The following is a 15924-nucleotide window of genomic DNA, read 5'->3' as shown; positions in this document are numbered from 1 at the left end:
GAAAGCAATGAGGTGGGATTGATGGAGGTAGATATTTATGCAGTGGGGCTAGGTGGGAAGGAGAGCTGCAGCAGCCCAGAAAGAGAGGCAGAGGGTGTCTGCATGGTGAATGGGGCAGTGATGGGAAGCTAGTTTAATACAGAGGGCTTTTATCAAATAAATATATTAGGGATAATGAGGGCCAGGTTTCTCACTCTTAGAAAAGAGACTTAAAAATTATGGAAGGCAGAAAACTGGAATAAACCCCTTGACATTGTATTAGAATTAGACATATCAGTTTGAACCCCTGGTTTTGAATATATAGAGACAGATATAGAACTAAATAGAGGTATGTACAAATATATGTACACATATTCCTTAGCTTTGTACACTCAGAGGGCCTGGGAGCAACAGCATGCCGGTAGCAATGAATATACCCCGTGTTGAGTTCTTATTTTCAAAGTACCACTTTCTACAAAAAGGAATCAAGGATATTTGCAGAAATGGCCAATTTCAGAATGCAGACAGGGAAAGTACAGGAAGAGCCTGTAACATTTTGTAGCCAGAAAGAAGGAATTGTTCAAAGAATGTTCGGGAGGTGTCAAAAAGACACAGTTGCCAGCTTGAAGGAGCTCCCCCTGGTCATGTTGGAGATGGGTTGTCCATTGAATAAAATTGAAATCTATGAGTTCATATTGGAATCAACAAACAGTTTAATAAGGAATGGATATTGACTAGTCACAAAGTACCTCCCCACAAAATACTTATTAATTATAGAGGGAAAAAAGAGTAATTATACAATGAAGAAGCCTAGCAAACGCTGCCTTAATCAAATGACTAAAGTTAATACAACCTGTAGTGGAATGAACCAAAATTTGTGTGCCACCTGATGGGATGCAGTGAGAAGAACACAGCATCATTTCTGTGATATTCCTGCCAAGGTATATAACCTGAATCTAATCAGTGGGATCATCACACAAAGCGAAATTAAGGACATCTAATAACAAAACTGTCCTGTAATCTTCACAGGGGTCAAGATCATGCAAGTTGGGTAAAGACTAAAGAACTCCTAATCTGAGGGAGATGAAAGGGACATGACAAAGGCATGAATCTGGGCTGATCCTTTTGCTATAAAGAACATTATTAGGAAAATTGGCAAAATTTGACTGGAGTTTTAGGATTAGATGGTGGTAATGTATAAATGTAATTTCTTGGTGCTGCTGTATATTGTGATTATGTAGGAGAGTTTTCTTATTTATAGGAAATTTGATCTTGGTAACTTATTCTCAAATAGTTCAAGAAAAGACGTGACATATCATTTACTTATCTGTGATTCATTAGGTAAAAATCTATAAATCATTGTTTCTGCCCTTTACTAAAAAAGTAATGGGCCCAACTTTTCTACCCTTTATTCTTGTTTAACTTACCTCACCAATTCCCAATCTTAAATCAGTACCACTGTCTATTTGCTAATACTCCTGAAAAAAATAAAAGTAATTGTTGATTGATTTCATGACAGAATAATGAACTTCAATATTGAGGATTCTTTGCACTTCATTTGCTTATCTACTGTTACTTACTTTGCCTGTTCTCCACCAAGTGTCTCAAACCTTTACCAATTTCCTTGTCTCCTTTCGTTGGACTCCACTCTTATTCTGACTGCCAGGCCTCCTGATTCATGGGAAAACAGACACCTTCAAGCTTTCCTTTCTCCTTCCGCATTGCAGCCTCAAGTATATTGTAAGTTCAGCCCCCATTACCTTATTCATAAAGTTCAGCTCTCATTACCTCATTCATAAAGTTCAGCCCTCATTACCTTATTCATAAAAACAGGTGATCTTAATTTCTTCTAGTGCTAATCCCTATCTTCTATAGCCTCCCCTGAGACATTGCACCATGAGTGTTACTATTTTGTCCATTGTCCCCTTTTCACTATTGGTTGTTGGGGAGAAAAAATTATTTTTCCTCTATCCTTCTAAATTCTCAACTGGGCCCCTTGTAACAAAACATAGATTAACAAGAGCAGAATGAACAAGTTATTAATTTGTATCATGCATGTAACGCATGAGAATACCCAGAGTATCCAGGTATTAGTGTGAGACATTATCAACTTGTATCATGCATGTAACACGTGACTGTCCAGGTATTACTAACTCAAAAAGTGGCTTATACTCTGACTTATACAGCATCTTTGTCAAAGAACAGGATATTTTTAGAGAAGTGACAAGACAAAAGAAGAGGACCTTGAGTCTCTCAGGGCAGCAAATTGTGGGAAGGCAAATATATGGGAAACTAATGGTAGTCATATATATTTCTCTGGTGCTATTTCCAGGATGATGAAGATCTAAAGTCAACTCCTGTGATCAACTGTTATCCTTCCTGGTAGAGAAGGGAAGAGGGATACCTTTGTAAATGTATGCAAATTCATGTAAACTTTTAGACAAGGGCAGAGAGCTTTTCTTTTTTTTTGAGGTGGAGTCTCGCTCTGTCACTCAGGCCACGGTGCAGTGGCACAATCAAGTGCACTGCAGCCTCCACCTCCTGGGTTTAAGCAAATCTCCTGCCTCAGCCTCCCAGGTAGCTGGGATGACAGGTGTGCGCCACCATGCCAGGCTAATTTTTTGTATTTTAGTAGAGACAGGGTTTCACCACATTGGCCTGGATGGTCTCAATCTCCTGACCTCATGATCTGCCTGCCTTGACTTCCCAAAGTGTTGGGATTGCAGGCGTGAGCCACCGCGCCTGGCTGAGAGCTTTTCTTATATCTGCTTTTCCTCAGTTACCTTCAGCTCAAAGTAATCCTTATGCCAAAGTGGCGTGTTCTGATATGGCATATTCTGCCACCTTCACTAAAAACATTTGTGGCTGAGCTGAGCAGTTAGCGGCAGATCTCGGACTTAAAATCAGACTTGAGCTCGGACTTAAAATCAGGCTTGATCATAAAGCCCAGTATACTGGGCTCCCTCAAAATCTTCCTAATTGTTCAATCCATTGGTCACTTTTCAGTTCTCATTTTACTAAAACACTAAACACTCTTGTCTTCCCATCCTGCCTGAAATTCTTTTCTTTGGCTTCATGGTACAGCAGTTGCTGAATTTTCTACCTCTCTGATCATTTTTCCCCCTTGTTTTACTGACTCTTCTTCCAGCGCCTGCCCCTTTCATGTTGTGCTCCCCAGACATCTGTCTTTGGCTTGCTTCCTTCCATATTTCGGGCACTCTTTTCGATAATCACATCACCACCAAGCCTCAGGCTTCATCTGCCATGTAAACACTGTTGACTTAGACCTACTTCTGCTACTACTACCTACTAGAACTCTTCTAGATTGGGCTCTCCAGGGGCCACTAACTTGTATGTAACTCTTGAGCCCTTGAAAAGTGATTGGTCCAAATTGAGATATGAATCATGTGTAAAATTAAAATACATACTGGATTTTGATGACTTAATATGATAAAAAGTATAAAATATCTCAATAATTTTGAATTGATTAAATATTGAAATACTAATGTTTTAGATACATATTGAGTTCTTAAAGTATATTAGTCTGTTCTCATGCTAATAAAGACATACCTGAGACTGGGTAATTTATAAAGAAGAAGAGGTTTAATGGACTCACAGTTCCATGTAGCTGAGGAGGCCTCACAATCATGGCAGAAGGCAAAGGCACTTCTTACGTAGTGGTGGCAAGAGAGAAATGAAGACCAAGGGAAAGGGGTTTCCCCATATAAAACCATCTGATCTCGTGAGACTTATTCACTACCATGAGAATAGTGTTAGGGAAACTGCCCCCATGATTCAATTATCTCCCACTGGGTCCCTCCCACAACATGTGGGAATTATGGGAGCCACAATTCAAGATGAGATTTGAGTGGGGACAGAGCCAAAGCATATCATATATTATTAAGATTAATTTAACCTATTTCTTCTTACTTTTCTAATATGGCTCCTAGAAAAATTTAAATTACATATGTAGCCCACGTTGTATTTCTTTCAGACAGCATGGCTCTAGATCAGTTTCACAGGGCCTTAAACCACATGTTTAAAAGCTGATTTATCATTTCCTATCCCCAAACTTATTCCTCTTTTGCCTAAGTTCAAAAGCTTAATTTTCTGTAAATTTAACTCTAGCTAGGTGCCCAGTACTCTACTGAGCACTCAACATGTATTATTTCATTTAGTCATCACAACAGCCTTGTATCTAGCCTTATCTTCATTTTACATAAGCGCAGGTCCTGATTCCCCCTTCTTCGCTCCATGTTTAATCCGTACCGAGCCTCTGCTTGGCTTCTGAAACCTCTCCTATTTGTGCTCCCATATCTCTGGCTGAGATTTTCTGTAGTAACTTTCTTAGTGATCTCCTTTATTCCTTGTCCCTCTTCCCATTTGCCATTGCTGCCAGGATCATCTTCCTAAAACACATACCTGATTGTGATTCTGTTGTGCTAAACACTTACAGTGGTTTCCTATTCTAATAACATCCAAACTCCTTAGTATGGCACATAGCACCCTTCATAATCTATTTTTGGCCTAAAATGGTAGCTCATTTTTCTGGGTTTCATTTTCTTCGTCTCTACGGACTCCTTCCACATGGAATTTATAATTATTGGAAGTATTTGTGATACTAATGCAATGATTTCTTAATAGGTTCAATCTTGTTCAGCGAACAGCGCAAGCTTGCACAGCTCTGGCCTTTAATCTTCGTAGGAAATCTGAATTCCTTGTGGCATTAGCTGATTATTCTATTAAATGTTTTGATACAGGTAAGAACTTCTGTTTTTCTCTTGAAGCAGAGTAAAATATAGAGTGAAGAAGTGCAAGAAGTTGATCACTCTGTACAGCTTGAGGGCGCAGTCCCCATGACTGCCCTCGCTTTAGACACGAGGTGCAAGCTGGGGTCCTAGGAACAGCCTCACTTTAGATCGGTTGACTACAAAGTCAGGGTTTCCTCACTGCTGTCAGGTTTCATAATTCACTAGAACAACTCACAGGACTCAGGAAAGCACTACACTTAATGATGATAGTTTTAATATAGTAAAAGGGTACAAAGTATAACTAGCCAAAGGAAGAGAAGCATGGAGTGGAATCCGGGAGGCTTCCAAAAGGAAAGTCTCCATTGTCCTCAGGGATGCATTGCCCCCCAGACAACCCTCCCAGCATTGGTGTGTGGCTGGCCATCTGCGCCAAGCACTGTTGACACAGGGAGTCAACCCAAGCTTTGGTGTCGAGAGTTTTTACTGAGGCGCCATGACACAGGCATGATTGATTGGATCATTCCCCACATGGCTGGACTCCATTTTCAGCCCTCCTCTCCTCCTTAGAAGTTAGTCTGATGTCACTCGCCCCAAAAGCCCCAAACTTCTAATCACGTGGTTGACCTTTCTTGTGTGGCCATCTGCCACTCTGAGTCTTCTTAGCATAAACTAAATGTGAAGGGCCCGCCAGGAATAACAAAGACACCCCTAAGTCACGGGTTTAGAGGTTACCTCCCAGGAGCCTAAACAGAAGCCAGACCGCTCTGTAAAGGTCAAATTCCTTACTACACAGGTACAATATCTTTTTTTAATATAGCCGGTGTGTTTTATACCACATTATGTTTTTAAATTGAGAACATAGAGTTCTGTGGACTAAACCTATTACTCTTAAAAAAGAGATATTTCAACTGTATTTTTTTTTATTAAGATAGTCAATGTGTTATAATGTTCAGCAGATGTATAAATAATAATATTAAAGCTAGTGATAGCTAACATATAGTGTTTACTCCCTGCCAGGGACTTTCTGTGACTTTATACACATTAATTAATTTTAATCATCATCATAACCCACAGAGATGAATACTGTTATTATCCCCGTTTTGCAGATGAGGAAACTGAGGCACATGGGTAACTTAATCAGAGTCCCACAGTTTATAAGCAGTGGAGCCAGAATTCCAGCCTAGGCGGTCTGGCTGCGGAGTCACTGCTCTTACTCACTGTAGTACACTCTCATCCTACATACAAAGAAGAAAAAACACAGTGATTCTGCAGTACTGCCTAGAGACGCAGTGTTTTCATAATGGGGCTCTCTCTTTCCAGTCTGTTTTCTATGTATATACATTTTTTAATCTTCTAACAAATACATAATTATCCTGCCTGTATTGCGTCATGGGATAATTTTACCTCATTAAAATTCATATCGCATATCTAAAATCAATACCTCACATTCCACTGTATAGACGTTTACCATAATTTTTTAACCTATGACCTATTGCTGGACTTTCAAACTGTTTTCAATTTTTGGCGTTACAAACATTGCTGTGACAAAATATCAGAAAAATCAAGTCTTGATAACTCACCTTTCCTTAGATTCTACTCTTCTCCTCTTTTTCTTCCTTGTTCCGTGTTCTTATAGTTTCTTCTACTTCACGGAACCCCCACCATGAAGCCCCTTCCCTAGACACTGTCTCCTTCCTTCTTTCTTTCCCCTCTCTGCCAAATTCTGCTTCTTTGCAGTATCCATTGATGAATTCTGACCCTTGCTTCCCCTACCCATGCTACTGAGACTTCTGTCTCCAAGGCCCTTAGTGACCCTAAGCCCTGATCGTTTAAGTCATCTTTACAGTTTTCATCCTACTTCCCTATAGCACTTAACCATTGGGATTACTCTGAAAGTTTTTTGTTTTGTTTTGTTTTGTTTTAGTTTTCATTCTATTACCTTGGTTCTCCTCCTGTCTTTCTAACTGCTTCTCAATCATGTCTCCTGAATTCTTTCAGTGGTTCCTAGACTTTGGATTTTTGACCCAATTAAAAAAGTGGAAGAACTCACATAGCTTGTCAACTTCTAATATTGCTAATTGACATTGGAAAAAAATACAATTTCATAAAACAAGGGATTTTCTTTCTGCATAAACAGGGAGTGACATAATACAAATGAAAGAGTAGTACTTTAAATTTGACTTTATGAAAAACTCACTGCATTATCTGTATTTTTCTCTTTCCCTGAAGACCAATGGAAAATTTATCATTAACTAATGCCAGACCTCCGAATGGTGTTTGGAAACCACTGCTGTTTCCCTAAGGGATTTGTCTGTTTCTCTGTCTTCAGTTTTGACCTGTTTTGTATCATAATGTTTCCCAGATTTATATCTTGCTTTCTGACTATTCTCAAGTTCCATCTTCCTGGGGGGAAAATTCTGATCATAAAAATAAAACATGCCTACTGTAGAAAACTTACAAACATACAAAAAAGTGTAAAGGAAAAGAAAAATCACCTACGCTTTTACTACCCAGTGATAATTATCATGAATAGTTTTTGGTACTTTCCCTACCAAACTATTTTCTCTGCTTACACAAATACACACAAGTACCTCAGACTCAAGTTTAAAAACCAAATGTATTATCATTATCTCACACTGATAAAACTGTTCTTCCTCATGTATTTATTATTATTATTATTATTATTTTATTTTTTTAGAGATACGATTTTGTCATGTTGCCCAGGCTGGTCTCAAACTCCTAGGCTGAAGTGATTCACCTGCCTCAGCCTCCCAAAGTGCTGGGATTATAGGCGTGAGCCACTGCCTGGCCCTTCCTCATGTATTTCTTACATCCACTAACAATATCACCATCTGCTTAAATAACTAAGCTGGAACCACTGGAGCCTTCACTTCTCTTATATCTCAGGACATCAACTTGATCACTAATATCTTTTTGTTTTTCTCCTTACTAGCTCTTGGATTTGTTCTTTTCTCCATTGCCACTTTCTTAGTTGAGGCCCTCCCTATCTCCTGCCTGGATTATTACAGCAACATACAAATTAGTCTTTCTTATTTAATCTCTTCCCCTCCACCAGATATCCTCAAAGTGCTCTTTCTAAAACACAGACTAAATATGGTATTCTTTTACATAAAATTACCCAGAAGAGAAAGCCCAAACTCACTAGCATAAATTTTGAGGTTATTCTGCATCAAAGCCTTTGTCAGCCTTGTCTCCTACATGAATGAGATGTTGCTAACATGTCCCGTCATACTTTGTCAACTAGCCACAGGCTTCCATTTTTGTGGATATTGATGGAGGTGCCTCATATAATACCTAACCACCTACTGGATCAGTTCATCTATGGTGTTTATATGTAGTGTTATTTCTAAACGTACAGTGTTTTACCTGGGTAACAATTTTACTTTTTACCACAGTCACCAAGGAGCTAGTTAGCTGGATGAGAGGACATGAGTCATCAGTATTTTCAATCTCTGTGCATGCATCAGGGAAATACGCCATCACCACTTCTTCTGATACAGCACAATTATGGGACTTGGATACCTTTCAAAGAAAAAGAAAGCTGAATATTCGCCAATCTGTGGGTATACAGAAGGTCAGTGACAGGGGACATCTTGGCCTATTGTGCTTCTCGGGCTAATTTCTTGGTCAACAGGGTGTATAGATATATATGAGTAATGATTTACTTTGTCCTTGTAGCTCTGTAACTCAGCAACAAGCAAAGCAAAGTGGCCAACCCAAAGATGTTACCTATAGCTACAATTTATGACTTAGCGAGCTCTTTTCTAAAATTATAGCTGTGTAACTTCAACTCTCGTAAGGCAAAAGTCACTTAGTTGATTGGTTTTGTTTTCATTTTTAACCCTCTGACATTTTATTATGAAAAATTTGAAACACGTAGTAGATTTGTGAGAATTTTTGAACACATGTACGTTCAGCATCTAGATTCTACCATTAACACGTTACTGTACTATCCTCTACTCTACTTTACATTATACTCTCTTATGGGTCTATCCATCTTTCTTTCTTTTTCTTTGTTTGAGACAGAGTCTTGCTCTGTCACCCAGGCTGGAGTGCAGTGACATGATCTCAGCTTACTGTAACCTCTGCCTCCCAGGTTCAAGTGATTCTCCTGCCTCAGCCTCCCAAGTAGCTGGGACTACGGTACGCACCACCATGCCCAGCTAATTTTTGTATTTTTAGTAGAGACAGGGTTTCGCCGTGTTGGCCAGGCTGGTCTCAAACTCCTGACCTCAAGTGATCCGTCCACCTCAGCCTCCAAAAGTGCTGGGATTACAGGTGTGAGCCACTGCACACCCAGCCACTCTGTCCATCTTTCTGTTCAAGATTGTGTGTGTGTGTGTGTGTGTGTGTGTGTGTGTGTGTGTGTGTTTTGTTCTGAGACGGGTATTTCTCTGTCACCCAGGCTGCACTGTAGTGGTGTAATGATAACTCACTACAGCTTGGGTTCAAGCGATCCTCCTGCCTCAGCCTCCCATGTAGCTGGGACCCACAGGCGTGTGCCACCATGCCCAGCTAATTTTTAAATTTTTTATAGAGACAAGGTCTTTCTATGTTGTCCAGGCTGGTCTCAAAGTCTTGAGCTCAAGCAGTCCTCTTGCCTCGGCCTCCCAAAGTGCTGGGATTACAGGCATGAGCCACCGTGCCCAGCTATGTGTGTGTTTTAAAGTAAACTTCAGACATCAGCGTACTTCCCTGTAAATACTTAAGCCTTTACTTAATTGACTAGGGGTCAATATTAGTTGATGTAAAATTTATATATAATGAAATATGTAAGTCTTAAGTATTCATTTGTTAAATGTGACGAATACATACACCTGTGTAACCTGTGTAGCTGTAGCATTACCATTATCCCAGAAAATTCCACCGTCTCCCTCCCTGGGTGACCACCACTCTTCTTTTTCCTACCGTGGACTAGTGTTGCCTATTCTAAAATTTTGTATAAATAGAACTATACAATAATAGTTTATGTAAGGCTTTTTTCACTCAGCATAATGTTTTTGAGATCCATCCATATTATTAATAAGTTGTTCTTTCTTATTGCTGTTTAGAATTCCATTGTATAAATATACCACCTTTTAAAAATCCATTTCTTTTGTTTTTTTCCAACTATGTAGAAACATATGGTATATGGGCCTCCAGATGTACTCTTGTTCTGAGCCCTACAAGTGCCCCAGTTTGGTTCTATCATTTCTTTTCACAGACAAGCCACATAACCAACCTCTCTGGGCTTCCGTTTCCTGAGCAGGAAAATGGGTCTGTGGTAACCACCTTACCAGGGCTAATGAGAAAATGAGATAAAATAAATAATTCATGTCAAGGGCTTGGCAGAGTGCCAGGCCCTTATATAGTAGCTCCTATTGTTATTTTGTCCTGTATGTCCCCCGGTGGTCATCTCCTGTGATTTCCTATATGACATCCAAACTGGTCTCTTTCATAGGGTTTCTACGCTGCTGCCCCCTCCTCCCTCCTTACCACACCCAGTAACCCTCCCATTCTCTCCACCGAGTCAGATCTCACCCTTTCTTCAATTGTGATAATAGCTACTGAATCGTTTACTATGTTTCAGGCATTGTATTAAGAACTTTCCATACCTTATCTCAACTCAGTCCTGACAGGGCCTCAATGAAGTAGGCAGTGGTTATTGTTCCCCAAACACAGACACTGGGATCTAGAGACTGGAAGCACTGGCAGCTGCAAGTGCCAGAGCCCACAGGGTGTGAAGCCAGATCGGAGCCTTTCTGCAGAGTCAGGCCTCCCAAATCCTGGGATGGAGTCAAGGAGCCTTTGGCTATCCCATCCTTTTTCAGTGCCCCGGTGACTCTTCCTCCTCTAGGCCCCCATATCCAAGCTTGTCATATCTCTTCAGCTCTAGAGGTCTGTCTGTGACTTCCACCCTAAGGGAGCTGGCACTTTGTGTCACACTACATTGTCCACATCACCGATTTTCCCTCCCTCTCTCCCCTTCCTTCTTCCTCCCTGTTCTTTTTTTTTTTTTCTTTGAAATGGAGTCTGGCTCTGGCACCCAGGCTAGAATGCAGTGGCACAATCTCAGCTCACTACAGCCTCTGCCTCCCAGATTCAAGCGATTCTTGTGCCTCAGCCTCCTCAGTACCCGAGATTACAGTCGTGCACCATGGCAGCCAGCTAATTTTTGTATTCTTAGTAGAGATGGAGTTTTGCCATGTTGGCCAGGCTGGTCTCAAACTTCTGGCCTCAAGTGATCCACTCACCTGGTCTCCCAAAGTGCTGAGATTACAGGTGTGAGCCACCATGCCCGGCCTGGGCACCTGTTCTATGCCAGGCTTTGGTGTTCAAAATGTTAGAAGTGGAAAAGTCAGAGGAAGAAGGAATTATAGGTCTTTCCTCTTCAAAACTTTCTGTTTGGCTGATTTTATTCAAATGAGCATGCAGGCCCTATTCCTCAAACCCACTTCAAATGTGGCATTGCTAGGTTGTTTTAGTCCAAGGAAGGCCCTGTCTCCTTAATGCCCACCATCTTTTGCTTTTCAGGTTTTTTTCTTTCTATTTCATTAGCTAAATATTATTTTCAGGAGTATCTGAGTCTTTCGTGTGATTAATTATTTTGCTTCAGGTTATATTATACATGCAGTACTGCTTTTAATTTCTAGGTTATTAACATGAACAGCTAGCAGTGCATGTCAACCAAAAATTTACTTTGTAGTCTCCATGGAAATCCCAGAGTCCTTTAATGTGCTTTTAATAATTAAAAAGAGATAAAAGTTGTGCCAACTTATTCATTAGGGATTTAGGCCAAATGTCTTAGTAGGTCTTTTCTTCTTTAATTGCTTTAGTACTTACATTTTGAATTTTAAGTTCCAAAGAAGAGAACATTGAGAGTTGAACCCACGTGGAAACAGTTATGAAACAATGACACATGACACAGAAACCATCTATTCTTTTTACTATGAAATTAAAATGAGTATACGCTGAATAGTTGCCAATGCAAACCTTGCTTGGACATTAAGATATTTTAGTTTAAAAATTAGGACTGTGGAAAATGTATGTATACTGTCATGTGTGCCTAAGTATATTAATGTTAGTGCTATAAGAATAAAATTAAATGTGAAAATGTATGTATAGTGTGCTGTGTGCATACAGTAAATTGCTCTAAAATAATAAAACAGGACGGGGTACGGTGGCTCAAGCCTGTAATCCCAGCACTTTGGGAGTCCGAGGCAGGTGGATCACCTGAGGTCAGGAGTTCGAGAACAGCCTGGCCAACATGGTGAAACCTCATCTCTACTAAAAACACAAAAATTAGCTGGGCGTGGTGGTACATGCCTGTAATGCCAGCTACTGGGGAGGCTGAGGCAGGAGAATCACTTGAACCTGGGAAACAGGTTGCAGTGAGCCGAGATTACACCATGGCACTCCAGCCTGGGCAATAGTGAGACGACTCTGTCTCAATAAAATAAAATAAAATAAAATGAAAGAAAATAACACCATAGTCCAAGTTATCAGCGAATTTTCCTTAAAGGGCCAGAAAATATTTTTGACTTTGCAGTTCAAGAGCAAAATTATATAACCATTCAGAATGTAACCATTTAAAGGCAGGTACCCAGCTAAGGTGGGAGAATCCCCAGAGCCCAGGAATTCAAGACCCAGCTGGGCAACACAGTGACACAGTGAGAGCCATCTCAAAAAAAAAGTGACCATTCTTAGCTCCTGGGCTGTACAAAGACTAGAGATGGGCCAGGTGATGACCACTTCTGTTGAAAACAGGAAATAACTGTAACCTGAATATTAAAGTAAAATGTTCATTTTTTGAAAAGTTTTTTTTCCCGTGACACAGCCCTCAGGAGAGCCTGAGAACATGTGCCCCTAAAAACGTTAATTCTTATCAAATTCTTACTAAACTCATATTTTTATTACAGATTCTGATTCTATATTTTAAATAGAACTTTTATTTATGTGTTTGTTTTGATGACACATGCGACCCTTCAGTTACTTGCTTTGTGTCTTCTGTTACGGATTCCAATTTCGAGGGCTCTTTTAATCTAACACAGTCTTCTGCTTTTTTTCTCATGACATTAATTTTCTGGAGAGATCAGACCAGTTATCTTAGAAAATGCCCCACATTCTGGAGTTGTTTGTTCTGTTTCATCATGTATGTCTTTCACCTGCATTTTCTGTAAACTAGATACTAAGTCTAAAGGTTTGAGTAGATTCATGTTAGACATTTTTGACAAGCTATTTACCTTGTGTGTAGGAAAAAATAGTAAACAATACAGGTTGAGGATTCCCAGTTCAAAAATCTGAAATCCCAAATGCTCCAAAATTTGAAACTTTTTGAGTGCCAACATGATACTCAAATATCAGGCTCAAAGGAAGTGTTCATTGGAGCATTTAAGATTTTCAGATTTTTGGAGTAGGGATACTCAATTGGTAAGCATAATGCAAATATTCCAAAGTCAAAAAAAAATCCAAAACATTTCTGGTTCCAAGCATTTTGCATAAGGAATACTCAGCGGTAGTCCCTCCCTCAGGTTTGGTTTCAGCACTGAGTGTGATAATCTATGCAAAGTTAGGACAGTGCTGGTTGTATAGTAACTGCTTAGTAAAATTGCATCTGTTGCTGTTGTAACCATCAAGACTATGATAGGATTATCTCAGTGCAGTTAGATAATTTGCCTAAGCTGTAGGGTGCCAGGCACATGGGCTCACGCCTGTAATCCCAACACTTTAAGAGGCAGGCTGATTGCTTGAGCCCAGGGGTTTGAGGCCAGTCTGGGCAACATGGCAAAACCTTGTCTCTACAAAAAATACAAAAACTAGCTGGTGTGCTGGCGTGTGCCTGTAGTCCCAGTTACTCAAGAGGCTGAGGCACAAGAATGGCTTGAATCCAGGAGGCAGAGGTTGCAGTGAGCCAAGATCACACCACTGTGCTGCAGCCTAGGCGACAGAGCGAGCTCCTGTCTCAAAAAAACAAAACTAGGGGGTAACTGTTATTTATTTATTTTTTAGCTACATTATATTAACAATTCAGAAACCCAAACGTGTTTAAGTAACTCAGCGGCAAAATGCGATCTGACCTCAATTCATTTGGCAGCAAAATCTGAACCGAATTGACATGAGGCTGAAATATTAATATATTTGAGTACGGGGCATTGCCCCAGGTCGCCTAAAGTTCTACATAATGTTATAGAATATACATCACACGACCTATCTAAAATTGGAAATCTGCATTCTGAAGCCCCAAGGGTTTCAGAAAAGGAACTACGGAACTTTGATTTCAGAGTGTTTGTAAAGAACCTACCACTGTAACCTCTTTCCGCTGATTTTTGTAAGCAGTAATAGTAGTAATTATTAGTAATAGTAATAGATACCTGTTGTTCAGTATGTTCCATGAAGCTACATTTTAAATAGTTATTTTCAAGCTTTAATCTGAAAGGGTAGATACCATTGTCCCCATTTTGCAAGAAGGGAAACCGAAGTTCAGAAATATTAAGTACTTTGTCCAGAAATATTAAGTAATTTAATTTGTTCAGTATCACATAGTTTAGAAGAGAGTTGCAGTTTGAATTTAAACCTGTCTTTATCTAAAGCCTTACTGCTTCTCAGGTAAACTAGTTATACCTTTTCAGATTAGTACTTTTTTATTCTTTTGTTGATGCTTGGAGGTAAGATACTCGGCTCATTAGTTAGATTTTGGAATCCCCGGGATTTGTGATTACTGTGGTATCAGAAAGGCTTTGTGATGGATATCAGAAAACATCTAATAAAGAGTGTTTTGCTGAACTTAATTTGGCCTGTGTACCCAGGACACTACTGCCAAATAATACATTTGACCTTAACTTGCTAATATTAGTATCCTAAACTCTTTAAACCTTGAAAAGGGGCCGGGCACAGTGGCTCACATCTGTAATCCCAGCACTTTGGGAGGCCAAGGCAGGCAGATCACTTGAGGCCAGGAGTTCTAGACCAGCCTGGCCAACATAGTGAAACCCCATCTCCACTAAAATATACAAAAAATTAGCTGGGCATATTGGCATGGCCCTAGTCCCAGCTGCTTGGGAGACTGAGGCGTAAGAATTGGAGGTTGCAGTGAGCCAAGATCGCGCCACTGCGCTCCAGCCTGGTGACAGAGGGAAGACTGTCGATAGATAGATAGATAGATAGATAGATAGATAGATAGATAAAATAAACCTTGAAAAGAGTTCATCTACCTCCTCAAACTGAATTGGAAAGCTTAGGATTTTTGTGTTCTACAAGGAAAAACTGCAGCTCTGTCCTTGAACCTAACCCCCCAAAAAGTATACTTTGTTAATGTTTTGAAGTCTTTCCTAAGGTTTTTATGTTTCTCAAGAGATGACACTATCTAAATAATAATGACATGCTTCATTAGGAACAATTTTATAATCATTAAAATATGGCAATTAAAATCACAAATCTAGTAATGAATAATCATGTAGGCAATAATCTATCACAGTTATTCCACTAAAATAGCAGTTGATGCTCATTAACTTTTAAGCTTCTGCTTTTCCCAGCAGGAATAAACTTTATTACTTTTCCAGAAAAGTGACTGCTAATTATAATAATAATTTTCTTAAGTCACTTTTTGACATCAGTTTTGAAAGAGTGTTTTAATGCATTCATTGTAGATCACAGAAATCTGTAAGGCCTTCATATTATAAATCTTCCTAACAGTGAATCTGATAGCGAAAGATCTACCACAGATTGTCTTTAGCAAAGTGAGCCATGGAAGAAGTCAGGAGCTTGATCAGGCCCTTGCCTGATCTGTCAGTATCTAATGTAGCTGAGTTAGTATTTTTTATTGTCTTATTGGCATTAATCCTAAGTAGATTATGTTTGCTAACCAGTATGTTCTCTAGTGCATGATATACGTGTGTGTGTTGTGTCGATGACACACAAAATCATATTCGAGGCCACTGAAACTTTTATGAGAAAATACTGGTTAATTTCCGTTAATAATTTTGTATTAACAAAAGGAAGCATTGTTTACGCTTGTGATAGAAAAATGGAAACTAGGAGAATAAAGTGATGACATTTTCAACTTTGCTATCATTTTCACTCTCAGTTGTCCATTAAATAAACTGAATCTCTAATAAGATATGATTATATATGCATTTGCACCTTTTTACTCTTACAAAAAAAATGCTTAACACTTACTTATCTTGAAACACTTTGC

At 39.5% G+C, this 15924-nt stretch overlaps 1 protein-coding gene across 1 annotated transcript in view; it reads left to right on the top strand.

Annotated features, from left to right (window-relative positions):
- Positions 1–15924, top strand: part of TBC1D31 (TBC1 domain family, member 31) — an 85514-nt gene that overhangs the window by 5364 nt on the left and 64226 nt on the right. Inside the window, exons 3-4 of the mRNA XM_011949296.1 lie at positions 4624–4739; positions 8147–8325. Of these exons, the coding sequence (XP_011804686.1) occupies positions 4624–4739; positions 8147–8325 (295 nt within the window). The remainder of the gene's footprint in view (positions 1–4623; positions 4740–8146; positions 8326–15924) is intronic.

Source organism: Colobus angolensis, unplaced genomic scaffold (assembly GCF_000951035.1).
Source record: "Colobus angolensis palliatus isolate OR3802 unplaced genomic scaffold, Cang.pa_1.0 Scaffold295, whole genome shotgun sequence".
Classification (NCBI taxonomy): domain Eukaryota; kingdom Metazoa; phylum Chordata; class Mammalia; order Primates; family Cercopithecidae; genus Colobus; species Colobus angolensis.
Note: the sequence above shows the minus strand (reverse complement) of the source record. Positions and strands in the feature narration are given on the sequence as shown.